At 40.0% G+C, this 27977-nt stretch overlaps 2 protein-coding genes across 51 annotated transcripts in view; both read right to left on the minus strand.

Moving 5' to 3' along the window:
- The window catches only part of SORBS2 (sorbin and SH3 domain containing 2), a 232794-nt gene that overhangs the window by 12345 nt on the left and 192472 nt on the right, over window positions 1-27977 (minus strand). For all 50 annotated transcript variants that reach the window (XM_070068408.1, XM_070068417.1, XM_070068407.1 and 47 more), the window contains 4 exons: window positions 27786-27832; window positions 22374-22488; window positions 21807-21935; window positions 19412-19612 (listed from right to left, as the gene is read on the minus strand). In XM_070068408.1, coding sequence (XP_069924509.1) covers window positions 19412-19612; window positions 21807-21935; window positions 22374-22488; window positions 27786-27832 — 492 coding nt within the window. The remainder of the gene's footprint in view (window positions 1-19411; window positions 19613-21806; window positions 21936-22373; window positions 22489-27785; window positions 27833-27977) is intronic.
- Window positions 486-17514, minus strand: LOC138843195 (uncharacterized). Its single transcript, XM_070068421.1, has 3 exons — window positions 14790-17514; window positions 12168-12362; window positions 486-861 (listed from the first exon to the last, which is right to left on the minus strand). The coding sequence occupies exons 1-3, from the start codon at window positions 15180-15182 to the stop codon at window positions 616-618; spliced, it is 834 nt and encodes a 277-aa protein (XP_069924522.1). The 5' UTR covers window positions 15183-17514; the 3' UTR covers window positions 486-615.

Consider the following 27977-nt stretch of genomic DNA (forward strand, 5'->3'; position numbering starts at 1 on the left):
CTAGGGTCCACCAAAACAACAGCGGTGAACCGAACCCTGTCTTAGGCACAGATGAAAATTCCTGAACTCCTTGGTTTAATTCTTCAGAATTGAGAGTGCCAGTTGGAATCCACTCATTTCAAAGTACTGTGGGTGTTACAGAACTAGGGACTTAAAGGGAAAGTAAGGTGGTCTTTAAATTTAATCAAAGTTGCCAAGAAATTGGGAGTAGACAGTGCCCAGAGAGCGCTGTTTGTGAGAAAAGGGGAGTGGGGTGAAAGGCACACACATCAGGGAAACGAAATATTCCGAGACAAGGATCATGGATTTTAAGAAGCCCAGACGAGCTGAATGGCACAGAAGCAAATATTACTGGAAGTGTATGAGTTCAGTTTATGAATGCAAAAGATTTGTCCTTTGCATTAAAAACGGTGACCAGAAAGCAGTGACTTAATACAGAAACACAGATGGACGTAGAAAAAACACACACCACATCCTTACTTGTAGAGTGGGGGATTTGATCACGTCTTTTTGGGGTTTGGAAAACACACATGTAAAAAGGAAGCACATTGCCCAAAGACTTAGGTAGGATTGCTATGCTGATTTAATTTCCTAGCTCATGGGCAGTTGGTCACTCTAGCACACAGAAGGGTGCAGCCAGCTCTCCTTGACTGCCAGTTCCCTGCAAAGACACCCATGGAAGAGAAGAGGCAGCCCCTGGAGAAGGAAGGTGGTCGGGACAACAGTGACAATGTGAGGACACTCTGACCCTACCCTGTGGGAACCGCCGAGCCCTCTGACAGGTGAGCTGCAGGATCTCCTAGACATCACTGGGCTACGAGGAGGCTTACCCAGGACAAAGAGCTCGCTTTTTAAATCAGCCTGGAAAAGCCAGAAGAAGTTAGTTAGTCCTCAGCTTCCTCACACAGCCTTCAGGAGTTTTTCTGCTTTGTCTTTTCCATGCACACACAGCATGCCAAGCTCCTGAGCACAGCAGAGCAGGAGGGGTTCACAGTCCACAGAGAACTCCTCTGGATGCTCTGTCCGTGGCCACAGCCCAGGCACCAGCTGCTACTCCCAGGCATTGCCGAGAAAGCTGTGCAGAGGGAAGCTGGCATCGAGAGGATGTTTGGATGTAAAGTGGATGGCCAAGAATATGTCTAAGAAATGTTATGTCTTTAACAGGCTGCTTAGGTTCTTAGGTTCAGGAAACCCTCAGATCCGACCTTTTTTTTTTTTTTTTTTTTTTTTTTTTGTGTGTGTGTGTGTGTGTGTGTGCTTATTGAGTAGGTACAAGGTAGGATCAGCCAATTTGCCTTATTAACTTTCATGGAAAATGTAAAACACTGGAGGAAGGTTAAATTTTCTACAGCGTACATAAGAAAATGTGGCATTTTTGGGGGAAAATAGTGAACCATAAATTAAATACTGAATATGGCCTTAATTTAAGCTCGGTTGTTTTGGTATTCTTTTTTTTTTTTTTTTTTTTTTTTTTTTTTTTATTATTATTATTATTTTTTTTAACTTTTATTTAATGAATATACGTTTCCAAAGTACGAATAATGGATTACTATGGCTTCCCCCCCATACCGTCCCTCCCACCCACAACCCTCCCCTTTCCCACTCCCTCTCCCCTTCCATTCACATCAAGATTCATTTTCGATTATCTTAATATACAGAAGATCAGCTTAGTATACATTAAGTAAGGATTTCAACAGTTTGCTCCCACACAGAAACATAAAGTGAAAAATAATAGATGATTTTTTTTAATGATGATGAAATCAGATCAGACCTATTGTCATGTTTAATCCCAGTGAGAGTCAAGTTGGGAGTTGATAGTTTCTATTCTTTTCTTTTTTTTTTTTTTTTTTTTACAGAGGATCAGTTTAGTATGCATTAAGTAAAGATTTCAACAGTTTGCACCCCCATAGAAACACAAAGTGAAATATATTATTTGAGTACTCGTTATAGCATTAAATCTCAATGCACAGCACATTAATGACAGAGATCCTACATGAGGAGTAAGTGCACAGTGACTCCTGTTGTTGACTTTACCAATTGACACTCCTGTCTATGGCATCAGTAATCTCCCTATGCTCCAGTCATGAGTTTCCAAGGCTATGGAAGCCCCTTGAGTTCTCCGACTCTTATCTTGTTTAGACAAGGTCATAGTCAAAGTGGAGGTTCTCTCCTCCCTTCAGAGAAAGGTACCTCCTTCTTTGAAGACCTGTTCTTTTCACTGAGATCTCACTCACAGAGATCTTTTGCCAGAGTGTCTTGGCTTTCCATGCCTGAAATACTCTCATGGGCTTATCAGCCAGATCCGAATGCCTTTAGGGCTGATTCTGAGGCCAGAGTGCTATTTAGGACATCTGCCATTCTATGAGTCTGCTGAGTATCTCGCTTCCCATGTTGGATCACTCTCCCCTTTATTTATTCTATCGGTTAGTGTTAGCAGGTACTAGACTTGCTTATGTGCTCCCTTTGACTCTTAGTCCTTTCATTATGATCAATTGCGAACTGAAATTGATCACTTGGACTAGTGAGATGGCATTGGTACATGCCACCTTGATGGGATTAAATTGGAGTCCCCTGGTATGTTTCTAACTCTACCATTTGGGGCAAGTCAGCTTGAGCATGTCCCAAATTATATATCTCTTCCCTCTCTTATTCCTACTCTTATGTTTAACAGGGATCACATTTCAGTTCAATTTCAACACTTAAGAATAACTGTGTATTAATTACAGAATTAAATCAGTCATATTAAGTAGAACAGACAAAAAAACTACTAAGAGGGATAATGTATTAAGTTGTTCATTAACAGTCAGGGCTATGCTGATCAAGTCACCGTTTCCCATAGTGTCCCTTTCACTTCAACAAGTTTCCTTTTTGGTGTTCAGTCAGTTGTCACCGATCAGGGAGAACATATGGTATTTGTCCCTTTGGGACTGGCTTATTTCACTCAGCATGATGTGTTCCAGATTCCTCCATTTTGTTGCAAATGACTGGATTTCGTTGTTTCTTACTGCAGTATAGTATTCTAAAGAGTACATATCCCATAATTTCTTTATCCAGTCTACCGTTGATGGGCATTTAGGTTGGTTCCAGGTCTTAGCTATTGTGAATTGAGCTGCAATAAACATTAGGCTGCAGACCGCTTTTTTGTTTGCCAATTTAAATTCCTTTGGGTAAATTCCAAGGAGTGGGATGGCTGGGTCGAACGGTAGGGTTATCTTCAGGTTTCTGAGGAATCTCCAGACTGATTTCCATAGTGGCTTGACCAGTTTGCATTCCCACCAACAGTGGGTTAGTGTCCCTTTTTCCCCACATCCTCGCCAGCATCTGTTGTTGGTAGATTTCTGAATGTGAGCCATTCTAACCGGGGTGAGGTGGAACCTCATTGTGGTTTTGATTTGCATTTCTCTGATTGCTAATGACCTTGAACATTTTTTCATGTGCCTGTTGGCCATTTGGATTTCCTCTTTTGAAAAATGTCTATTGAGGTCCTTGGCCCATCTCTTAATTGGGTTGTTGGTTTTGTTTTTGTGGAGTTTCTTGATCTCTTTGTAGATTCTGGTTATTAACCCTTTATCTGTTGCATAGTTTGCAAATATTTTTTCCCATTCTGTCGGTTGTCTCTTCACTCTCCTGACTGTTTCTTTTGCAGTACAGAAACTTCTCAATTTGATGCAATCCCAATAGTTAATTTTGGCTTTGACTGCCTGTGCCTCCCGGGTCTTTTCCAGAAACTCTTTGCCTGTGCCAATATCTTGAAGGGTTTCTCCAATGTTCTCTAGTAACTTGATGGTGTCAGGTCGTAGATTTAGGTCTTTAATCCATGTTGAGTGGATTTTTGTGTAAGGTGTAAGGTAGGGGTCTTGCTTCATGATTCTGCACGTGGAAATCCAATTTTCCCAGCACCATTTATTGAATAGACTGTCCTTGCTCAAGGAATTAGTTTTAGATCCTTGATCAAATATAAGTTGGCTGTAGATGTTTGGGTTGATTTCTGGTATTTCAATTCTGTTCCATTGGTCTATCCTTCTGTTTCTGTACCAGTACCATGCTGTTTTGATTACAACTGCCCTGTAGTATGTCCTGAAATCTGGTATTGTGATGCCTCCGGCTTTGTTTTTGTTGTACAAGATTGCTTTAGCTATTCGAGGTCTCTTGTGCCTCCATATGAATTTCAGCACCAATTTTTCCAGATCTGAGAAGAAGGTCTTCGGTATCTTGATTGGTATTGCATTGAATCTATAAATTGCTTTTGGGAGAATGGACATTTTGATGATATTGATTCTTCCAATCCATGAGCATGGAAGATTTTTCCATTTCTTGGTATCCTCTTCTATTTCTTTCTTTAAGGTTTTGTAATTTTCATCGTAGAGATCTTTAACGTCCTTGGTTAAGTTTATTCCAAGGTATTTGATTGTTTTTGTAGCTATTGTGAATGGGATTGATCTTAGAATTTCTTCCTCAGCCATGGCATTGTCTGTGTATACAAAGGCTGTTGATTTTTGTGCATTGATTTTATACCCTGCTACTTTGCCAAACTCTTCTATGAGTTCCAATAGTCTCTTGGTAGAGTTCTTTGGGTCCCCTAAATAAAGAATCATGTCATCTGCAAAGAGGGATAGTTTGAGTTCTTCCTTCCCAATTTGTATCCCTTTAATTTCTTTTTCTTGCCTAATAGCTCTGGCTAGAACCTCCAGAACTATATTGAATAGCAGTGGTGAGAGTGGACATCCCTGTCTGGTCCCAGATCTCAGTGGAAATGCTTCCAACTTTTCCCCATTCAATAGGATGTTGGCTGTGGGTTTCTCATAGATTGCTTTGATTGTATTGAGGAATGTTCCTTCCAAACCCAGTTTGCTTAGAGTTTTCATCATGAACGGGTGTTGTATTTTATCAAATGCTTTCTCGGCATCTATTGAGAGAATCATATGGTTTTTCTTCTGCAGTCTGTTAATGTGGTGTATCACATTGATTGTCTTGCGCACATTAAACCATCCCTGCATACCAGGGATAAATCCCACTTGGTCTGGGTGGATGATCTTTCTGATGTGTTGTTGCATTCTATTGGCGAGAATTTTATTGAGGATTTTTGCATCTATGTTCATCAGGGATATTGGTCTGTAATTCTCTTTCAGTGCTGCATCTTTTTCCGGCTTAGGGATTAAGGTGATGCTGGCTTCATAGAAAGAATTTGGGAGGATTCCCTCTTCTTCGATTGTTCTGAATAGTTTGAGAAGAATTGGAGTTAGTTCTTCTTTAAATGTCTGGTAGAATTCAGCAGTGAATCCATCTGGTCCTGGGCTTTTCTTTGTTGGGAGGGCCTTTATTACTGTTTCAATTTCTGTCTCAGTTATGGGTCTGTTTAGGTTTTCGATGTCTTCCTGGTTCAATTTAGGTAGGTTGCATGTGTCCAGGAATCTATCCATTTCTGATAGGTTTCCCTGTTTGCTGGCATACAAGTCCTTGTAGTAATTTCTGATGATTCTTTTTATTTCTGTGGTGTCTGTTGTTACATTTCCTTTTTCATCTCTGATTTTATTGATTTGGGTCTTTTCTCTTCTTTTTTTAGTTAGTTGGGCCAATGGGGTGTCAATTTTGTTTATTTTTTCAAAAAACCAGCTCCTCGTTTGGCTGATTTTTTGTAATGTTTTTCTTGATTCAATCCTGTTGATTTCCTCTCTGATTTTAATTATTTCTCTTCTCCTACTAGATTTGGGTCTGGTTTGCTGTAGGTTTTCTAGATCCTTGAGGTGAATAGAAAGCTCATCTATTTGGTGCCTTTCCAATTTCTTGATGTAGGCACCTATTGATATAAACTTTCCTCTTAACACTGCTTTTGCTGCGTCCCATAAGTTTTGGTATGTTGTGCTGTTATCCTCATTTACTTCCAGAAAGTTTTTGATTTCTCTTTTGATTTCTTCTATGACCCATTGTTCATTCAGGAGCATGTTGTTCAATCTCCATGTGTTTGCGTATGCTCTAGGGATTCCTGAGTTGTTCATTTCCAACTTCATTCCTTTATGGTCTGAGAAGCTGCATGGTATGATTCTAATTCTTTTGAATTTGCTGAGACTTGCTTTATGGCCTAGTATGTGGTCAATCCTAGAGAAGGTTCCATGTACTGCTGAGAAGAATGTATAATCTTTAGCTGTAGGATTGAAAGTTCTGTATATATCTGTTAGATCCATTTGGGCTATAGTGTCGTTTAAATCTACTGTATCCTTGTTGATCTTCTGTCCTATTGATCTGTCTATTTCTGAGAGTGGAGTATTGAAGTCCCCCAGTACTATTGTATTGGGGTCTAAGTCTCCCTTTAAGTCCGTTAACAAATCTTTTAGATAAACCGGTGCCCTGTAGTTAGGTGCATATACATTGATAATTGTTATATCTTCCTGTTGAATTGATCCCTTAATCATTATGTAGTGTCCCTCTTTGTCTCTCTTAATGGTTTTTGTGGTAAAGTTTATGGTGTCCGATATTAAGATGGCTACGCCTGCTCTTTTTTCATTTCTGTTGGCATGGTATATCTTTTTCCAGCCTTTCACTTTCAGTCTGTATGGATCTTTGTTGGAAAGATGTGTTTCTTGTAAGCAGCAAATAGATGGGTTTTGTTTTTTAACCCAATCAGCCAAACGGTGTCTTTTAACTGGACAGTTCAGGCCATTCACGTTCAATGTGACTAATGATAAGTGGTAACTTTGCCCTGCCATTTGCCAAAGATAAGTTCTAATATATGCTTTGAATTCCCTGTGATCTTTAGCTGTGAGCTTTCCTTCCTTGGTTTCCTTCCTTTACCTTCTTTCATATTGATGACCGTGTTTCTTTGTTTCTGTGTGTAACACATCTTTAAGCCTCTTTTGCAGGGCTGGACGAGTGGCAACAAATTCTTTCAATTTCTGTTTGTTATGAAAAGTCTTTATTTCACCTTCATTCACAAATGAGAGCTTGGCAGGATATAATATTCTGGGCTGGCAGTTGTTCTCTCTTAGTACCTGGGCTATATCTTGCCATTCCCTCCTAGCTTGTAGAGTTTCTGATGAGAAGTCAGCTGTGAGTCTGATTGGAGATCCTCTGAGAGTAATCTGACGTTTCTCTCTTGCACATTTTAGGATCTTTTCTTTATGTTTCACTGTGGAGAGTTTAATTACAACGTGTCGTGGTGAGGGTCTCTTTTGGTCGTGTTTATTAGGGGTTCTGTGAGCTTCCTGTACTAGGATTTCTCTGTCCTTCTCCAAACCTGGGAAATTTTCTGCTAATATCTCACTAAAAAGGCCTTCTAATCCTTTCTCCCTCTCCATGCCTTCAGGAACTCCTAGAACCCGAATGTTGGGTTTTTTAATAGTATCCTGAAGATTCCCGACAATATGTTTTAGATTCCTAATTTCCTCTTCTTTTCTTTGGTCTGACTGTATCCTTTCCTGTTCTCTGTCTTCTAAGTCCGATATTCTCTCTTCTGCTTCTCCCATTCTGTTTGTAAGGCTCTCTATTGTGTTTTTCATTTGATCTATTGAATTCTTCACTTCAGTCACTATCCCAGTTTCCTGTTGTACTAGTTGTTTCGTTTCATTTTGATTCCTCCTTAATATTTCATTTTCACGAGAGAGATTTTCTATCTTGTCCATTAAGGATTTCTGTAGTTCAAGAATTTGTTTTTGAGAACTTCTTAATGTTCTTATCAATTTTTTGAGATCTGCTTCTTGCATTTCTTCTATGTCATCATCCTCATAATCTTGAATTGGGGTGTCTTTTTCATTTGAGGGCTTCATGGTGACTTCCTTGTTTTTATTACCTTGGTTTTTGCGTTTGTTATTTGTCATATTGGAGATATTTGGTTTCTTCACTGTGGTGCTTTTTCTTGTTATACTAAGACTCTAGATTAAGTGGACTATCTGTTTTTGAGGGAGCCTTAGGGCTTGAGATGGGTGTGGCCTGAGAGCTCTGTTTGGTGTGCCTAAGGTGACACTCCCAGGTTAGGCGTGGTAAACCTCTCTCTCTCTCTCTCTCTCTCTCTCTCTTTTTTTTTTTGATTCAACAGGGAAGTTATTCTGCACAGCTGAACAAAGTTGGAGGTAGTTAGCAGGCGAATGATATACCCACAGGAGCCAGAGATCAGAAGCTCTTTCCCAAGGACCACACAGGGAATCTGTTCGGCCCTTAGAGTGGGCTCAAATTCTCCTTCAGTCTCCCACTGGGTTGCCAAAGTTACGGAATTGTAGCGTCTCTGGAGAGTGCTCACGTGAATTCCGTGAGTTCTCTCCCCCACCGTCTCTTTTTTCACAGTCTCAGTTCAGTAGCACCATAAATTTACTAAGTCCTAATCTCCTGTTAATTCGCCCCACCCAGAGTCAGGTTTTACTGCTAGGCTCAGGGCCGGTGCAGACCTGAGGTCGCTCTGCTTATGACGTATGTCCAAGATGGCGCCTGCTCTTTGTCTTGCTCGCCCTTGAGAGGTGAGCGGAGAGAGAGAAACCCGTGTCCATACCAGTCACCTTTTTTTTTCCCCCTCTCTCTCTTCCAGTTAGCTTGGTGAAGTCCCCCCCGCCCCGGGGGTCGTTCCCTCTAGTCTCCTCTCTCCGCTTGCCTGCCGGTGTCTCGGGTTATTGAGGTTCGGCTCACCTCGCGTTCCAGCGCTGGTGTGTTGAGTCTGCCACTGATGTCCCGAACTGTGGGCTCCCACGCTCTCCACGCAGGTCTGCTCCCCTTCCAGCGCCGATGTGTGGACTCGGAGCCCTGGACTTCCCAAGTCTCCCCGCTGTTGCACTCCCCTTCGAGCACTTGCGGGCAGACCCTGCAGCTTGCGCAGCTCAGTCCCGCTGCTCGGCTTCCGCGGCTCTTTTCTTGGTATTCTTTTGAAGTAAGATCTTTAATATGACAGTGAATAAGCAAGCCTTCTTGTGTATATATTTTATTTTCCTTCCAATACCAGATAGGATCTAGCAACGTACTGTTTGGTATTTGATTTGGCTTGAAGAACTTTAATAAACTAAAAGGCTTTTTAAATAAAAGCATGTGGTTTTCTCAATCTTCATTTAGAAAAAATTTATTATCATTAGTAACGATTGACTTCAAATCACAGTCTGATGAAATGAACGTGTTTGGAAGGTTGCTCAGGGGTTGTGGCAGAGAATATAGCCTGATGTCCTCCAACATCCATCTTCCTCTCTGTTGTCAGTCACGGGACCCCGGTTGTTAGGTCGGCCATGGCCACTCTGAATTAAGACTACTTTTTCTGGTACCTAGATGTGCTCATGAGATAAGTCCTAACAGATGGGATATTTGCGACTTCCGGGAAGCGAGCTTCATGGGAGAAGGCATAACTGCCTCTCCTCTGTTCTCCTTCCTGCTTAGAATCAGGAAGAGACAGCTGGAGCTGCCATCTTGGACGACGTGTAGAGGCTTCTCACTGGGGACAGCATCTGCTCGGTTCTCTGTGCTGGTGGAGCCACCACACTTGTTCTGGAAGTCCTGGGTTTGCGTGTAAGGAAGCTATGTTTCTACTTTGTTTAAGCTGTAGTAATCGAGTTTTCTGGCACTCCAGTTATCTGGACCAATACAAGGGCTCTATAGATATCAGGACTCAGAGACTAACAGTGATGTGGATAAACAGCTGGGAAGATCATATGAACACATGTGTATTGGGAACTGGGGCCTAATTTCAGGTTATAACCTGTTCTCAAGGGGCTCCCCCTCTGATGGACTTACTCTGGGGTGATGAGACTTCCTTGTGGGACCAACAACTGAGCATCTTGAAAAACACCCAAGAGAGAACCTTCCTCTTTCTTCATGAGGTACTTCCACTGCAACTTGAGTCCACATCCTGTCTCTTTTTTATAAAATATTCTCTTGGAAGGAATTGAAAGCTTAGCTTACAGAAGAGTTGAGATTTATTTTTTTCTGAAAAAAAAGTTATTTTAAAAACAGATGCTCAAAAGCCTAGGGAAGATATTGGATTTAGATTTATATACAAAACTCGTAATTCATGTACCATTCAGTTTTCTGTAATCTGTAGAGCAGTAGTAAATTTTACTTTTATGAAAGACTGTGGATTGCATATGACAAACTATTGTCTTGGAAAATATTTTAAAGGAATGAAATTGCATTGAATTAACATTGGTTAAGTACTGAATGGTTGAGAGCTTGATAGGAATGTTATAATGATTTCATACGTATTATTCCTATTAAAATAGTGTTACATTTTAATTTTCTCTTTGCTTTCAGTTCTAGGTTGCTTTCTTTCTTTGTAAAGATCATAATTTGCAACATTAATGAGATGGAAGAAATAGAAAATCTTAACTGAAATTGGCACAGTTTGTTACTGGGTCAAATCGGAGGTAATAATAATGGCCTCAAATTTGGAGTTGATTCAACTTGTATTTGTATTTCCAGGCATGGATAACTTCAGCCAACTTACATTCTTTTCTGTGACTAGAAATATAGATTTATAAGGCTTTAAAAAACTCAGTGAGATTAAAAATCAACATTTCCTCTCAAATATAATTTAAAACAGAGACAAAAACCATTATATTTTTCTGGAGTTAGTTATGAGGACACTTCAAAAAGTTCGTGGAAAATGGAATTAAGTTGTACTGCAAAATGATTTTGAAATCCATGCACTGCTTTTTAATAATACATATTTTCCATGAACCTCATGAAGCTCCCTCATAGCTCATGTAAAGTTATTAAAGAAGTTTTCAAAGACATTTATTATGGATACTTTGTCTTTCATTTGCTAACCCTTGAAGACTAAGGAATGAATAAAATGAGCTTAGTTCTTGCAGGTGAATAAATCTTTTTTTAAATCCTAGTTTTGTCCTTGATACTACGATGATGGTGATTCATCTGTCTCTGTACTTTGGAGAACTATGGTTCTAAAAGTTACTTTCCCACTGATTAAGCTGAAGGAAAAGAAAAAAAGAATATGTTGGCCTTAACGATAAAACTAGAGAGGAAAAAGGAAAATATATAGACTTAGGTATTATAGGACACGTTTTTAAAAATTCCTAGTTATTTTCTGCTAGCTAAGATAAACACTCAAAGAGCAAAGAGTGCTGGTTTTTAAAGCATTCCAACTTTTTTTCAAAATTCCTTTTCACACCTAAGTTGAATTTGCATAGATGAGCTACTGCGTTGGATGGATATGGTGACAGAGACTTCAAAGACTGTGTAAAGGCCATATTGTAGGCACGGGTGTGGCCTTGTATATAAAGTGGGCTGTATCAGACCCTTAATGTTTAGCTGAGCTTAGAAACTCCCAACTCATGCTCAAAAACTTGAACGTGGGGGAGGGCTACTATTCTGCGTCCATCGCCTTTTGTCTAAAGGAAAACAGAGCCGCCAGGCTGCCAAGTCCCAGAGATGGATGCTCTGTCAGCTGCTGCAGAGAATCATCTTGCTGGGCCTCCTTAACCTCTCTCTGCGGAAGCAGGGCTCAAACACGTGCATGCCAAGATCATCCTGCCGCAGGCTCAGAGGAACCTGCTGATGGGCGGGAAATGACGGGAGGGCACGAGCCGGCCCAGAAGTGCTGGAGGGTGACTGGCACAAACCTGAGAAGCCGTTGAACGGGGTGGGTCTCCTGTTGGCTCTCAACTTTCTTTTTTAAATCTAACGATGTCATTTTCTCATGATGCAAACTGTAGTTTATCTGCGATCTGAGTCTAGCTATGTAACTTTTTTTTTTTTTTGACAGGCAGAGTGGACAGTGAGAGAGAGAGACAGAGAGAAAGGTCTTCCTTTGTTGTTGGTTCACCCTCCAATGGCCGCCGCAGCCGGCGCACCGCGCTGATCCGAAGCCAGGAGCCAGGTGCTTCTCCTGGTCTCCCATGGGGTGCAGGGCCCAAGCACTTGGGCCATCCTCCACTGCACTCCCGGGCCACAGCAGAGAGCTGGCCTGGAAGAGGGGCAACCAGGACAGAATCCGGCGCCCCAACCGGGACTAGAACCTGGTGTGGCGGTGCCGCAAGGCGGAGGATTAGCCTAGTGAGCCACAGCGCCGGCCCGTAACCTATCTTTTACATGTTGGGGTAGAGGCCATGCTGATGATGTTAAAAGTTAGTGATCAGTATTCACAGAGCTTTTCAGATCTTGTAAGATGGGGCAAATCCAAGTGCATACGTCTAGTTTATTAAGTTCACTTAAAGACATGCACTAAACCACACTCAGGATGCAGTTACCTTGGATTTTGGTGAATTAATCTCCTGTTGGTAAGAGGATTTAGGGAGGAGAGGTGGAGAGTAGGGCTGGGTGGGCTGAGAAAGTGTGGAGGCCAGGTCAGAAACAGAGGTGAAGGAAGAATGAAGCGGAGGAGAGGAGAGCAGACGGCTGGGAAAAGGGGCAGTCGTTCGATCTCCCGGAGAGAATGAAGACGGCTTAAAGATCGAGGGAAGACAAGATGTGATTATGCTTGGGTCCAGAAAGAGCTTACACGCTTTTCAGAGAACAGCCTTCAAAATCAAATCGCTGTCAAGTTAACAACCCTGGGAGTGACGTTCATGAAAAATGCTTGCTTTGCAAGCAGGAACTTTTCCTTTTGAATTTGATTCAAAATTCTCAATTCAAACTACAATCAGCTTCATTTTTTGGATATACGTGCTAGAGGTGAGAACAATTTTGTAATATGTTTATATGATAACTTATTCTGAACACAAAAGAGAAAAGTGTCCAATTTCAGGAAAGATCCTTTGCTTTTAGTTTACAGAGTAGGTCACAAATGTCAGCATGTCGCAAAACTAGGACAAATCAGGGTCTGTGCACGGTGTGAGCCGGCTGTCCAGCTTAGCTCCGGGTGCATGCCTCACCTAGGGACTGCCTGCAACAGGCAAAGAGTATTTCCCACAAGCCAGGCCACGTGTCTAAGCACGTCCTGAAGTTGACTAAATGAAAGGGAAACTCCGTTATGGAAATGGTTGACTTAGAAGTTTCACTTACTGCAGGGAATTCTCTGTTCTTGAATAGTGCGCTTGCTTTATACCAACCCGGGGTGGCTGGGGTATTTTGAAACGGAGGAACCATGGAGGAAAATGCCTTGTATGGTGGTGTAATGTGACCCATTCTTTTCATCTCACAATTTCAGTATTTGCCAGTAACTATGCTTGCCTGTTAATGCACAGGAAACACATGTGGGAGATTTAGTTGTTTCTATTTTAAGAATTTCTTAGAAGCCAAAGTTTCAGGGGTGAGGAACCAGCCAATCTCAGGATTTTCTGGGTTGTGGGGTCTTGGGGGCACTGGCCATTATTTATCCCTGAAGACATTCTGTCTAGGTCAGGTGCCTTTATATTAATTATTGCTAAGGTCTTAATAGCAAACTAGGGAGTTTTGAAAGCGATTTTTATTTTTAAAGATTTTGAAGTAAAGAAATCATGGAGGCTATATATTGAATCTTAACAACTGAAAAAACTAAAATGATGGAGGAAAATGAATTCATGGTGACATAGTATGAATCATTGGTTTTATTTGCTAATTTCAATACTTGGCAGTGATTGTCTTTGCTTTTTAAACTACAAGATAGTCATTTTGTTTTCTTTAAAGACAGGTTTACAAGCTCAGGTTTCAGAGGATGTTCCTCCTTTGTTGATTAAAGCCATCATGCAACTGATGATGAAAAAATGAAGATACAACACTCAATTCTTACATAGCTTCCTACCTGAGGAAAATGACCTCTTCAGAAAAGTCAAAAGGGGACAGACTGGATTACAATTTGATTTCTCTTCTTCGACAAGGTGCCATTTATAGTAAAGGTATGGTGTATGGTTTTCTCATTCTGGAAGTGGACTAATCTCTCCATGCATCAATCTCTTTTAAAGTGAGAATAATAGTATAACCTACTTTGCTAGTTTAAGAAACTATTCATTTTCATTTATTTCAAAGAGGGGAAGGAGGAGGAAAGGCTCATTCATCTACTGGTTCACTCCCTAAATGGTTGCAACAACTGAGTCTGGGCCAGGCTGAAGGCAGGATCCAGGAACTCCTTCAGGCACTTTAGCAGCAAGCTGGATTGGAAGCAGAGGCAGGACTCAATCCCAGGTGCTCCGATATGGGATGCAGGTATCCTATGCATCAGTTTAACTTGCTGTACCACGATGCCTACCCCACCTCGCTGGGTTTTGAAAAGGAAATCTGTAGGGGTCTGCACTGTGGCGTAGCAGTTAAAGCCGCTGCCTGCAGTGTTGGCATCCCATACGGGCGCCGGTTCAAGTCCCAGCTGCTCTACTGTGGTCCCGCTCTCTTCTGTGGCCTGGGAAAGTGGTAGAGGATGGCCCGAGTCCTTGGGCCCCTGCACCTACGTGGGAGACCTGGAGGAAGCTCCTGGCTCCGATCAGCGCAGCTCTGGCCATTGCGGCCAGTTGGGGAGTGGACCAGTGGATGGAAGACCTTTCTGTCTCTACTTCTCCTTCTCTTTGTGTAACTCTTTCAAATAAAACATTAAGAAAAAAAAGGAAAGGAAAGCTGTAGAGTTCTTAGAATCGTGGGGTGGTAAGAGCTCAATTATTAGATATAATTATAAATATTGGAATATTAGAAGGTATACAAATTACAATGACTTTTAAAATACAATTTATATTCCTTAAGAAATAATGAGATAATGGAGTTCTCCCCTATAGTTACTCTTATAAGTTCTAATATATATTTACTTTTACATAATATACCCTTTACTCCCTACTTATACTAGGTATTTCTTGTAAGGAAACCTGCTAAGGCAATGTCAAAGTAGGTGTTTATTAATACGATCAATTGTACTACCTAATTTTGGTAAGACTGGTTAGTTCTGCAGTAATCAGGCAACATTAAAATACCTCATTACTGGTTTTTGCTGCATAGCTGTCTTCCTTAGGAATCCTAGGACCTGTGGGAGTGGCTACTGGGTATTTTAAGTGGTCGAGATTTTCCTCCTCCTCCTCTTCAATGTGCAGGTTTGGCGTCAGCTCTGTACCATCCGGGATGCACCACAAGGCATCTGGTTCGTGAAGCCCCCTGCTGATGCCCGGCATGAGCCCCTCCCAGACTTCCTCCTCTTCTCCAATGACAGGGAGGTTGACAGGCAAGGTGCTCACACTGGTGTATGCAGAGGCCACAAACTTATCACCCAGGATTTCAGGCACTTTCTTAGGGTCTGAGAAGCCCCTCTTCATTTGCTTCAAATCTGAAAACCTGTTTGGAGCTGCCTTTCTGGGATCCTGAAGTGGCATTGCCTCGCAAGGCCGGGCTGCAGCGGAAGTCAAAGGTAACAGAGAAGGCGGTGGTCGGGCAGGTTCAGATGCTGCAGGCAATGGGAGGGGAGCAGGGGGCTCCTCCTTAATCTCCAGGGTGCTCTCCTCTGGGATGTCTGCCTGGGCTTGGTCAGCCGATACAGTTAAAGCACTAAACTTCTCCAGTTCATACAACAAGTTGTCCAGGAAAGACGACCGTGTGGGGGCCACGTGGTTTGCTGGTGGATGGGTGCATGTTGGGGACAGCCACCCCTGGGCACATCCCTGGAGAGCTCCTGGATCGGAGCCAGGTGAAGCTGTGTGCTTGGGAGGAGAGGCTGGCTCATGGGATGCCAACTTAGAAACAGCAGGGATTGTAAGTTAAAAGTAACTCAAGAAAATAAAAATGCATCGAAACACAGAGATAGAGCAATGCAGGAAAGGTATGATAGTGAATATAAAAATAATTCTTTAACATAGACACAGATTTGAAGATTTTTCTAAAATTTGAATACATAAAATCACTTATGTTAATTAGCAAAGTTGCTTAAAAAGCAAAACCCTGCTAGTTTTGGAAAGGGTCTTAAGTGTCAGATAACACAATAAAGGCTTCATAGAGATTATGAGGACAGACAGTAAAACCTTAGGAGATGTAATTGATTAGTCTACCTCTTTTGAATAATGCTTAAAAGATATTATGGGGTCTAGATACTGATGTCATAGTGTAAGTGATTCTGAAGAAATGTTAATAGATAATGAGAATCAACAGTGAAACTCTGTTCCCTGAACATGTTTATTTGTTCTTTCTTCCTGCAGTAGTGCCCAGCCTTTTGAACTTCCACAATTTGCTCACTTATGTTCACAAGGTGATTATCACACATGGTGTAATAAAGTATTTAAGTCATTATACATTAACATCTTCCTAAGTGACTAAGTTCCAAAACTATCTTTCAAGAAGCCCATGATCAGAATGAAACTGAACTTACATAGCTCCTGCTTCAAAGTTAAAAAACAAACAAAAACCCCTAAAACCCTAAGTAAGTGTTTATATACTGAAGGGGCATCTGATGCCAACAGGAGAGACAACTTCTGCTATGACTCCCATTCTCCCTCAAAAGCTTGACATTTTATGTAAACACAAGGAGGTAACATTTATGAAGCTTAATCTCCTGACGTAAAAAATGGGTGTAGGACTATACTTCTGGATCTATTAATAGTCATAATGTATTTTGATCTTTTACACAAAACAGTAAGTTTAAACTCTTATGCAAATTCATCAAAAGTAATTCTAGAATGCCACCTGTTAACATTCCAATACGTCAATTGATCGCTCCTGGGATAGAAGACAATGCTACATGCTCTACAAATGGAGGGTCATTGCTGCAGGATCCGTGCTCACACTGAGGACTGGCCTCAGAGAGGCACAGGGATGACCTTGTATTTCAGTTCTTTGCAAGTACATGACTGCGGCTTAGAAAGATTCTGCAGATATAGCTTCTTGTTGATTGTTTAGGACAATACTTCACACATGCAGCCACCACTCTTGGGCCTTGGGCTATGTAAGAGCACAGTGATTTCCCCACTTAACTTGACTTCCGTGTCTTACAATAAGAATGGGGCACTGGCTGAGTATTTTTTTTTTTTTCAGAAAAGGAAATTACGATATCCTGTCAACACAGGAGGGCATAAAGGGCACAAAATGTCACAAAACTCATGTAAGCATCTTAATACAAGATTTGGGACTCAAGGTTGCTCATAGCACCTGATAGCAAGTATGCTTTGTGACTGGGTGGACAGCAACTCATTAATTCCTGTAGATGATGATTTTTTAACTAAACATAAATTACCCAAGATACATTCAGTAGTCTACAGCAGTTCCCTTACGGGCTAGAGTTCTATTTTCTTTTTGTCATGTAACATGAAAGCCTGTGAAATACATATAAAGATCATTCCATTTCACTTTTGCTTTATCTCATGGACAGAAATATTATGTAGATGGAAAAGAATGATCTTTAAATTCCATTATCATCACTGCTACCAACATTACTATTACTGCTCTTACTCTAGTACCATTACTGCCGTAGTCAGCACTATAACATGTTAAGTTACAAGTGTTCAACATTACAATAGACTTGTTTATGCTGAAAGTCAAGGTAAGTAACCTGGAATACCTATGACATAAAAATGAGATACTTAGCTTGTCTTCCAGAAGTATTAGCATTGAATTCTATTGTACAAAAAAATCATAAACAATAGCAACTTACATTAGTCTCCCCTAAAGGCAAGAAATGTGATTTGAAGGTGTCAAAGAGTGATTCATAAATTAAGTCCCTTCCTCTGTTTAAATATCAGTTGGAAAATAGAATGGATAACATTTAGAGCAGTTTTGTCTGTCACTCTATAGAAGTACATATTTGTCTTTCTGAAAATGGTTGTTGCAGCACACTGAGAACTTGCTTCCATTGAGCCACTGGTGTCACAGCGTGGCTTACCAGTTGGCATGAAACTGTTTGCTTAAAATTATGGACTTAAGATTTTCCTCATTTTTTCCATCAGTGAGAATAAGAAACTAATTAATGAAATGTGTGCATTCTATTTAAAATCTGATATTTTAGGAAAAGTGAAAATATATTTAAATTGTATTTGTAATGAAGATTAAAACATTGTGACCTACAATATTATATTGTCATTGCTAATTAGGGCACATGAAAGAATTTTTGAAATGTTAAATAAACCTTTGTAGGACGTGCTTTTCTTCCCTATAATGTTTAATTTCCACTCACAGTCACTTCTAATTTATCTAGTAATTCTTTTAAAATGAGGGCATGGAGCATAACACAACTGTATTAATGAAGATTCTATCTTTTCTCTTTATCAGGAGAAACTACCAAAGGAAGAATGCTGATCTCTTAATGCTAAGCCTTGGAAGTGAAGTAAATATACTTAAGAGATTCTGAAAAACTTTGTAACCAAACACACAAAACTGTATGGAATCAAACTTCTCTATTACTCAGTGACACAGCAATCAGCCACAACAGAAACCCAGTCTTCAAAGGGGATCAGAAGAAACAAAAATGCCTCTCAAGATAGTAGCTTCTTGGATCACTCATTTATGTACAATTTTTCTAAGACTCCTTGTCAAGGAGTAGTTTAGGTCACGAGGGTGCTGCCTTGCAATGATCTTGCAGGGAACACGTGATTCCACACTTCAGTCACATCTGATTTGTGGCTCTAAGTCTGAGAGTGCTGGATGCTTTCTATGTTTCAATCTTGATGTCTATTAAAATAATTGACAAGTTAAGGAACTTAATCTATTTTTTAAATGTTGGGAAGTACTTTTCTGATGTTTTAGAAGTAATTCCTTAATAACTTAAAGTTTTATACTTTGAGGTTAGTGTAAAGAGAAAGAAATCCCTAGATACCATCCAGTAAGAGAATGTATTATAGTTCAAAAGAAAAACATCACATTGTGGCAAAGAAAGTAGAATAGCCTTTTCCAATTAGTAAATTCAGGAAGAAAATTCTCTTAAATTACATAATGAGAACAACCACCGACTTTAGTTACTAGCTTATGTGAATGAGTAAAACTGGAATACAGTTGTCCTAAAACCAATAAAAAATAAACTTGAGGACTTCTAATAGCCCACAATATTTTCATTCAAATTGATAATCAAACTTATAAACCCTAATTTAAATATTTTGCTCTATTTCTTATTCCTGTTTAAAAAAACCCGAGACTTTTAGAGAATTTTGTCAACTAATATCTGTTTGTTCTTGAGATACACCATTCTGACATATAGTATTGTATGCTGTATATATTAATATATTTGTATGCTATAATTATATGCATATCAATTTATTTATAGTCTTGTGATACAAATAAAATTTGCATATATAAAATCAAAGCAAATCAAGCTTTGGAAAAAATCAAGTTTCTGAAAATAAATCCACAGCAATACAAATATATATCATATGAGGTTTTATAATTTTGAATATTTTAACTTGAAAATGGAATTAGCAAAATCCAACATTAAATCTTTATGCCAGTACCTATTTGGGAAAAATTAAATTACATTGGTTGACGTGGCACTCACACATGTAGAAACATCATATATAAATTCCTTTCTTTGCACCAGACATGATGTTCTAGTCTAATATCCTAACATCACATACTGGTGATCTATTCCAAGCTCCCAATAGTAAATAGATATGCTAGAATGCTTCCTTACCTTATTTGAACTTAAGCTGTGGATTCTATCACTGGAGTAGCTGTGGGGTATTGGAGGGTCAGGGTAATCCTCAGGACCTTTTGTGTTCTTCTTGACGACTTCCACATAGGACACAGGGAAGATGCCTTGTCTGTTGGTTCCTGGAATTTTACCTTCGTACCAGTTTTGATCAACTCTTTTAAGAAGAATAACTCTATCTCCCTGTAAAGAAAATTAGGAAAATATATTTTAAAGGCATATAAATATAAAAATACAATTTTCATTTTTAGTTTTTCTTTGGGAAAAGTTTTACACCTCTAGTTTTTGTTTAATCAGGGGAATGCAAATAAGGTCCTGGTGCTTACTAGGAAAATACAGGATATCTGTATATATGCAATGAAATCATCCACTCATGACATGAGCTCATCCCTAAAATTTCTTGGTTAATGTGAATGGCTTGTATATGTGCTCACTAGTACTGTGTGGAATGATATGTGTAAGTCATTTCAGAAAGCAGAAGAGTGGAACAGAGTAGCACCATCCTTTCTCTGATAGATTTGATGGAATGAGCTCCTGCAGAAAGATTTAGAAAGCACACCACAGATCAAGGTGTTGGTGTGTCTAAAACAGGTTGCAGAAATAACCTATAGAAGGGATAGCATAGAACATACACTACTTTCTTCTTTAAGCTACATGTGTTACGTACTGACAGTCACTAAAGGAATTGGCACAAAGGTAGTGCCTACAGTTTCTATAAACTGTAGCCATGACTGACACCCCGCAGGTCTGGACAAGGACAGCATAACACCAGCATCCATTCTGGTTGGTTAGTGGCCATGCACTACTGGTCATCATATATTTGAATAGGGCCCTTGGCTTTTGTAAAAATATAAGTTTCTACAATCTCTATTACTGCTGTCTGCAATGATCAAGTCAATGCCACAGGACCTAATTGAGACAGAGAGAAAGGGGGAGAGAGAATTCCTATCTACTGATTCATTCATCAAATGCTCACAATGGGTGGAGGCTGGAGCTGGGAACTCAAAACAAGTCTCCTATGTGGGTGGCAGGAACCCAACTATTGGAGCCATCACCTGTTCTCTCTCAGGTTCTGTGTTGGCAGTAAACTACAGTCAGGAGCCAGAGCTGGGAATCAAATCTGATGTGAGACATGGGCATATTAACTGCAACACCAAATGTCCTGTCTCCCAAGTTTGATTCAAAAGCACACATGGTCCAGAAATAAGTAGGCAGTTATTGTTAAACAGCAAAAGTTTCAGCCGCTTTCGAAGTTTGGGCACCTGCACCTGCTAGGATGATAGAAATGGCACAAAACCAACAGCTCCAGTACAATAAGTGGCCCTTCTTCAGGTGCTCCTCCAGGTAAAAGTCCTCTTTTGGTCAAAAATGCTAGGTGACTTATTTAAAGTATGTCTCCACCCCCAAGCAGAACATACTAAGGGAAAGTGAATCTCTCCAAATCCTAAAATTGCAGATTAAATATTCTGCTAGGCTGTTGTGTGGTAAGACGCGTTGGTGAAGGCTTTAATTAAAATGTGAAACAAAGACGATATGGCACACATATTGCTGTCTGGTCTCTCTGCTGGGTGGGACAGAGAAGATGGCAGAAGAAAATCAGTGGATGATGCAGAGTGAAGACTGAAAGAATAGGAGGAGGTCCTGCCAATGGCACACCTGTAGGATTTCTTTCTATTGAGCCTGGCTAAAGATTTCAGCAGAAGGTGTGCAGGTGCCAGAATTGCCCTAAACACCTTGTATTATTATCAAATCTGTCTTGTGGGCAGAGCAGTTACCTTAAACGCTTCTCATTGTTTAGCAAACAATAAAATATTTCATTGATCATTCTCAACTCTGTGCGGTAACAAGATGAAGGAGAGATACTAGAAGTGGACAGGCTGCTAGTGGGTCAGTCTCAAGGCCAAGAGCAGGATGACCAAGGAAGGGCCTGCACAGAGAGCTCCTCTCAAAAGCAAAAGAGGAAGGCTTCTTGTTACAGGAGGACCATTACTTGCTTTCAAGATAAAGAAAAGTGAGCTGTGGGAATCTCATTCTTAAAAGATTGACTAATAGGGCAGCAGAACAATCATATTTTGAAGTGTATTTAAATGCGTTTCCTTTTGAGGCTCGCACATGTATGACTCTGAGTTCAGCCTGAGGCACCCTGGGGAGGGGATTTGGGGCTAAGTCCCCAAAGGAAGCTGTGCGTCCTACAGATGTCCACATTTCACCTGGAGGGACACAGGGGCCAGGAGGCAATGGGGACACTGGGCAGCCTTCAGGAGTTGTTTGTAGAATATGGGGAAAACAGAAATGGCTAAGAAGGAGGATAACTTATTTTACTTTTGAAAATATATAGTCCCATCAAATGCACTAATGAAAAAAATAGCCAGGTTACCTTTCTCAGTGACAGCTCCACATTTGTGTCTGCATTGAAATTGTATTTGGCTATAGCTTCTCCGATCTCTCCAGGCTGGGCCGGGGGAGGTGGTCTTGCAGGCTGTGCCTTTTCAGGAGGTGTGAGCTTCTATGAAGGAAAACGATCATTGATTCTCTTTTAACAAAGTCTCAACATACAGACATGTGCCTTCTTAAAGTATTTGAAAGGAAGAGAGAGAGAGAGAGAGAGGGAGGAACCACCATCTGGTGGTTCACTCTCCAAATGCCCACAACAGTCCAGACTGGGCCAGGCCAAGACAGGAAGCAAGAACTGAATCTCAGTCTCTTATGGAGGTGGCAAAAACCCAAGTACTTGGGCAGTCATGTGCTGCTCTGATGGGCTGGATTAGCAGGAAGCTGGAAACAGGAGCAGAGCCGGGACTTGAACTTGGGCACTTGGGTGTGGATGTGGGCATCCCAAGTGCATTTAACCACTGTGCTAGATGCCCACCCGAGTCATTGATTCTTGAACCTTTGATGACTTTTGAAGCCACATTCATCCGTGAGGGGAGGGGAAAGGCCATACCTCTACGTAGGAGATGGGAAAAATGCCCACTCGTCCATGGTGCTCTCCCTCATACCAGTTCTGATCAATTTTCCTGAGGATGTAGACAGTATCTCCTTTCTTAAATGATAACTCCCTGGAACAGACATGTTTAAATAGGGTTTATTGATGTACAGCAATTCTTAAGATCAATGTGCTTCTAATATTGAAAAAATCCATTGAATCCAGTGAGAAATGAATTTTCCTTGCAACTTCTTAGAATTCACATATAATATTAGGTTAGAAGTGATTTTAAAAACAAGTGTAAGCATGTCTGATATAAATCACAAGTAAATTAATATGAAATTTAAAGGAGGGGACAGACTATTGTGGTCTAATGCTCAGTTGCTAGAGAGGCGCTGTGAAGCTTTGCACAATGATGGATTCGTTTTGTACTGATTTTTTTTTCGTCCTGAAGCTAGTTAGCTATTTATCCACCTGTCTACCTTTCCCTTTGATGTGTAGAAGTGTATATTAAAACAAATTTCATGAAGCCCCAGAACAAAAGTGCCAATACCGGAAACATTTTTACTTGTGATTTGTCAGGATCTGTGGTTGACAGATATTTCAGTAGGATATCCTGATAAAAAATTTGAGTCACAAGATATAATTTTATTTTTCAATACAGCATAATGATAAATGTTTTAAGTCCAAAGGCATGCACAAATACTTGTTGTCTTCCTCACAGCTTTTGGTTTTAAAAAGAAAAAAATATTTTCAAGACACTATTTTTCCATGTTGGCTGTTTCTAGGCAGATAGTAGGTATATTTAGGTAGTTAACGATTTTAAGTTCTGAAGACTATTCATTTTGAATAACTCATGCCTAAATTTATCAACCTCATTATGTCAGCTTTTCATGGCTTCCTCACCCAGGTTTGTTCATGATATTGCCTCCAAAATTTTAATTTGATGGAGGGCAATCAGTTCATTTTTCCCCAAGAGCCCCCATTTTCCTACATATATGCCTTCCTACTCTCAAATATTCTGCTTGGTTTAGTCCATAATTTTCAGCTGGGCCATTTACTAGTTCAGAATATATGAGGTAGAGCGATTTATTTCAGTGTAGAATATTTCTCACTGATTTAAATTACTGAAAATTACTGTACATTAAAAGAATCATTACACATTTTAAGTGCTTAAAATCTTCAAATTGCAAGGGCTTTAACGTTTCAGCAATCTTACAGACGAAGACGACTCCTACAGCTTTACATTCAAATATAGTACTTCCATCTAATGTTCACAACCCAATAACTTTATTTATTCTAAGTATGTTTTGCTTCTGGATGGAACTAACTGTTTTTAATGTAAATTAGATGTCTACTTTTTTTCCTTTTACATATGAAATATTTTCTATTTGTATGGATTACATTTAAAAATTTGAAGTCTTTTTTTAAAAAGAAGTCTTAACTATTCCTCATCTCGGAGTTAGATTTCTGAGCCCCTTATAATAGATTTTCATTTTTTGTGCTTGCAATTTTGAATCATGACTGGTGAAGACATTTGGAAATTCATTTTATGTCTTCTCCATATTTAATAATTGAGAAATTATGTTTGGTGAGTTATATTTGTTGTTATTAATCTTTATTTTTTAAATTTTTTTATTTAATGAACATAAATTTCCAAAGTACAGCTTATGGATTACAATAGCTCCCCCCCCCCATAACTTCCCTCCCACCCACAACACTCCCCTCTCCCACACCCTCTCCCCTTCCCTTCACATCAAGATTAATTTTCAATTATCTTTATATACAGAAGATCAATTTAGCATATATTAAGTGAAGATTTCAACAGTTTGCACCCACACAGAAACACAAAGTGTAAAATACTATTTGAGTACTAGTTATAGCATTAATTAAACACCTAAGAGTAATTGTGCATTAATTACAGAGTTCAACCAATAGTTTTTTAAACTTTTTTTTTTTTTTTTTTGACAGGCAGAGTGGACAGTGAGAGAGAGAGACAGAGAGAAAGGTCTTCCTTTGCCATTGGTTCACCCTCCAATGGCTGCCACGGCTGGCGCGCTGTGGCCGGTGCACCGCGCTGATCCGAAGGCAGGAGCCAGGTGCTTCTCCTGGTCTCCTATGGGGTGCAGGGCCCAAGCACTTGGGCCATCCTCCACTGCCTTCCCTGGCCACAGCAGAGAGCTGGCCTGGAAGAGGGGTAACCAGGAAAGAATACGGCACCCCGACCGGGACTAGAACCCGGTGTGCTGGTGCCGCTAGGTGGAGGATTAGCCTATTGAGCCACAGTGACGGCCTAACCAATAGTTTTAAGTAGAACATAAAAAATACTAAAAGGGTAAAGTATTAAGTTCTTTTTCTTTTTTTTTTTTTTGTTTGTTATATAGTTATTTTTTATTTTTTTATTTAATAAATGTGAATTTACAAAGTACAACTTTTGTATTGTTGTGGCCCCCCCCAACCTCCCTCCCTCCCGTGGCCCTCCCCTCTCCCACTCCCTCTCCCATCCTGCCCTTCATCGAGTTTCATTTTCAATTACCTTCATATACTGAAGATCAACTTAGTATATACTAAGCAAGGATTTCAACAGGCTGCACTCACACAACCACACAAGGTATAGGGCATTGTTCGACTAGTAGTGTTGTTTTTAAGTTTCATAGTAAAACACATTAAGGACAGAGATCCTACGTGGGGAGCCTGTACTCAGTGACTCCCGTTGTTGATTTAACAATTGGCACTCTTATTTATGACGTCAGCAATCACCCGAGACTCTTGCTATGAGCTGTCTAGGCTATGGAAGCCCCTTGAGTTCACCGACTCTGAACTTTTTTAGTCAAGGCCATATCACAGTGGAGGTTCCTTCCTCCCTTCAGAGAAAGGCGCCTCCCTCTTTGATGGCCTGTTCCTTCTGCTGGGGTCTTGTTCACCAGGATCTTTCATTTAGATTGTTTTTTGCCACCGTGTCATGGCTTTCCATGCCTGTGAGACTCTCATGGACCTTTTAGCCAGATCCGAATGTCCCAAGGGTTGATTCTGAGGCAGGAGTGCTGCCATTCTATGAGTCTGCTGTGTGTCCTGTGTCCCCCGCGGGATCATTCTCTCCCTTTTAATTCTGTCCTTCATTATTTGCTTACACTGGTCTTATTTGTGAAATCTCATCGACACATACCCTATCTTTTTGATTGGTTGTGTATTTATACTTATTACTTTACCAAGTGCGCTAGCATTGGTACTTGCCTCCTTGGTAAGACTGAGTTGAAATCCCCTGGCACATTTCTAGTTCCACCATTGGAGGTAAGTCCGAGTGAGCATGTGCCAACCTATATATTTCCTCCCTCTCTTATCCCACTCCTATGTTTAACAGAGATCACTTTTCTGTTAATTTTAAATGCCTAAGAATGATTGTGCATTCATTACAGAGTTCAACCAGTGGTCTTATGTAGAATAAACAGAGCAACAACAACAACAACAACAACAAAAATACTAAAAGGAATAAAATAGTAAGTTGTTCCTCAACAGTCTAGACAAGGGCTGATCATGTCATTGTTATTAATCTTTCTTAAATTTTACTTTTTCTTAAATTTACTTTTTCTTAAATTACAATTAAAGGGAAATTGCTTTTAAAACAGATACATCGGTATCTTGTTCACAAGTTGTCAGGCATCAGAAGCACTCACGTCTAACTATGAACTGAAATGACTTCAAATGTGACTGGTTCTTCTGTAACTGCTGCACTCTGGGTGTGTGAGCCTTGTCAAGCTGCACGAGTTATCTGTCATGCTGACTTCTGTGTCACATAGAGAACTGTACCGGGAGGAGGAACAATTGCTCTGTTCCAGAACAAAGAGGAATCTGATGAATTTGCAATAAGATCAATTTATTTATAAGAGAAATGGTTTTTCCTACTACGATTATAAGATGACTTCTTTAGGTGGTTATTTAATCTACTTCACTGAAGGGTTATTCAATTGGCTTTTGTGGCTTTACAAAGACTTGGCCTTGACCTTGAAGAAAGGTGGAAGTGGTGCACGCAGCCCTTGTAAAAGGTTGTGCCATTTGTCCTTCCAGGAACAGCCCATGCAAGGCTAAATTGCCCTGAGACTCTGCTGGCCTGGGCAAGGGCCAAGAGGTGGCCCAAGGAGGAGGGTGAGGGGCGTGGCTTTCGAAGTACATAAAACCCAGAGACAGATTCAGCACCCCAAGGACCTTTCCTCTGCACCCCATGTTATCTTCCTCTTCAAAGCTTGTGAGCCTTGGGGGACACCCTTCCTGTTCCACATGCCCTAACATTTCTTGGGGGTTTACGTATCTAAAGAAGCTTTTGATTAATTGATACAAAGAAGAAAGGAAATATCTGTGCTCTCTATCACTGTTCTACAAAATGGACACACATCACACAAATTGCCACATCATGTCCAAACAACAGTAATTGTGACCAGAGCGAAGTGGAAACAAATCAGATGTTACTCAGCTAATCAAAAAGGAGATGTAGACTCTTCCTCAGGACTTTATTTTTATATTGGATCTAAGCCAGGTCTGACCTTTTAGAAACCATTTTTGTTATTTAGTTGATTCTCTATTTCAGCAACATTACCAAATTTTGAGTGACTTTGTTTTTTATTCCTTTTGCCAGAGGCAGTTTCTAGAACTGATTAATTCATATCATAGGCACTTTCATAAATAAAATATCTTGGTTTCATATATTCAAAGAATACAGTGTAATTTAATGGCAATTTACAATGGATTTGATATTTTAAATTCTGATGGAGACCCAAATGTCCTAATAAGTAGGTTCACACGGGCCTGGAGAAATCTGGACAACTCCTTCCTATTTAAATGTTTTCATGTGCTCAGTACTAATCTTTCTCAGCCATAGGTCTATCTGATGAACGAGTTTCTAAAGAAAAAAAGTAAAAGAAAAAGTGCAACACAGGAATATGAAAACATTAACACCAAAAGACCACAGCACAGAACTTTGCTCAGAATCACTAAACTTTGAGTGTGGAGAGCTGCAGCTTTTACTGCAGGAATCTTTGTACACATTTTAGTTATCAAAAGAGTAGGGTTTGCAAATGTTATCCAGTCCCCCTGTACGTGTTAGTTAAAACCCAACACTTATTTTTTAATTCATTCCTGACATAGAAAATCTAGAAACAAATGTTCTTATTTTTGTTTATCCTGTTCTTCTGGACTCATTGTACTCAACATGTTCAGTGCAATTTAAAACTATTTTTTAGCTAAACACAAATGAAAAATAAACTTTCCCCATCCTAATTAACTCCGGAGAAGCCCTTTAATTAGAGTGGATTGCTGACTTGGGAATTAGGAATTATTTGTAACACATCCCATTATAGTGTTTATCTCTGGAAGTATTACTGACATTCTCATATTTAAATTCACCTTAAACATATGATGAATATTCATCTTACTTACTTAGATGTCTGAGCCTTAAAATCATAAACAGCTTTTGCAGGCAATTTCTGAAAAGGAAGGTCAATAATTAATACTAACCTACAATTTGAATTTTCCACAAGATAGCAGTTTCTTATGCATAAAAACAAAGTGAAACCTCACAGAATGATTAAACATAGAGAATGTAAACCTCTTAGGAGGCACTTTACAAAT

Source organism: Oryctolagus cuniculus, chromosome 2, assembly GCF_964237555.1.
Source record: "Oryctolagus cuniculus chromosome 2, mOryCun1.1, whole genome shotgun sequence".
NCBI classification, from domain to species: domain Eukaryota; kingdom Metazoa; phylum Chordata; class Mammalia; order Lagomorpha; family Leporidae; genus Oryctolagus; species Oryctolagus cuniculus.

Coding starts and splice junctions, on each gene's coding strand:
- LOC138843195 (XM_070068421.1), bottom strand. CDS start 15,182: ATGCCACTTCAGGATCCCAGAAAGGCAGCTCCAAACAGGTTTTCAGAT. Junction 12,363..14,789: donor CAGCAAAAACCAGTAATGAG/GTATTTTAATGT, acceptor TCGATCTTTAAG/CCGTCTTCATTCTCTCCGGG. Junction 862..12,167: donor TTAATTCACCAAAATCCAAG/GTAACTGCATCC, acceptor TGGCTTTTCCAG/GCTGATTTAAAAAGCGAGCT.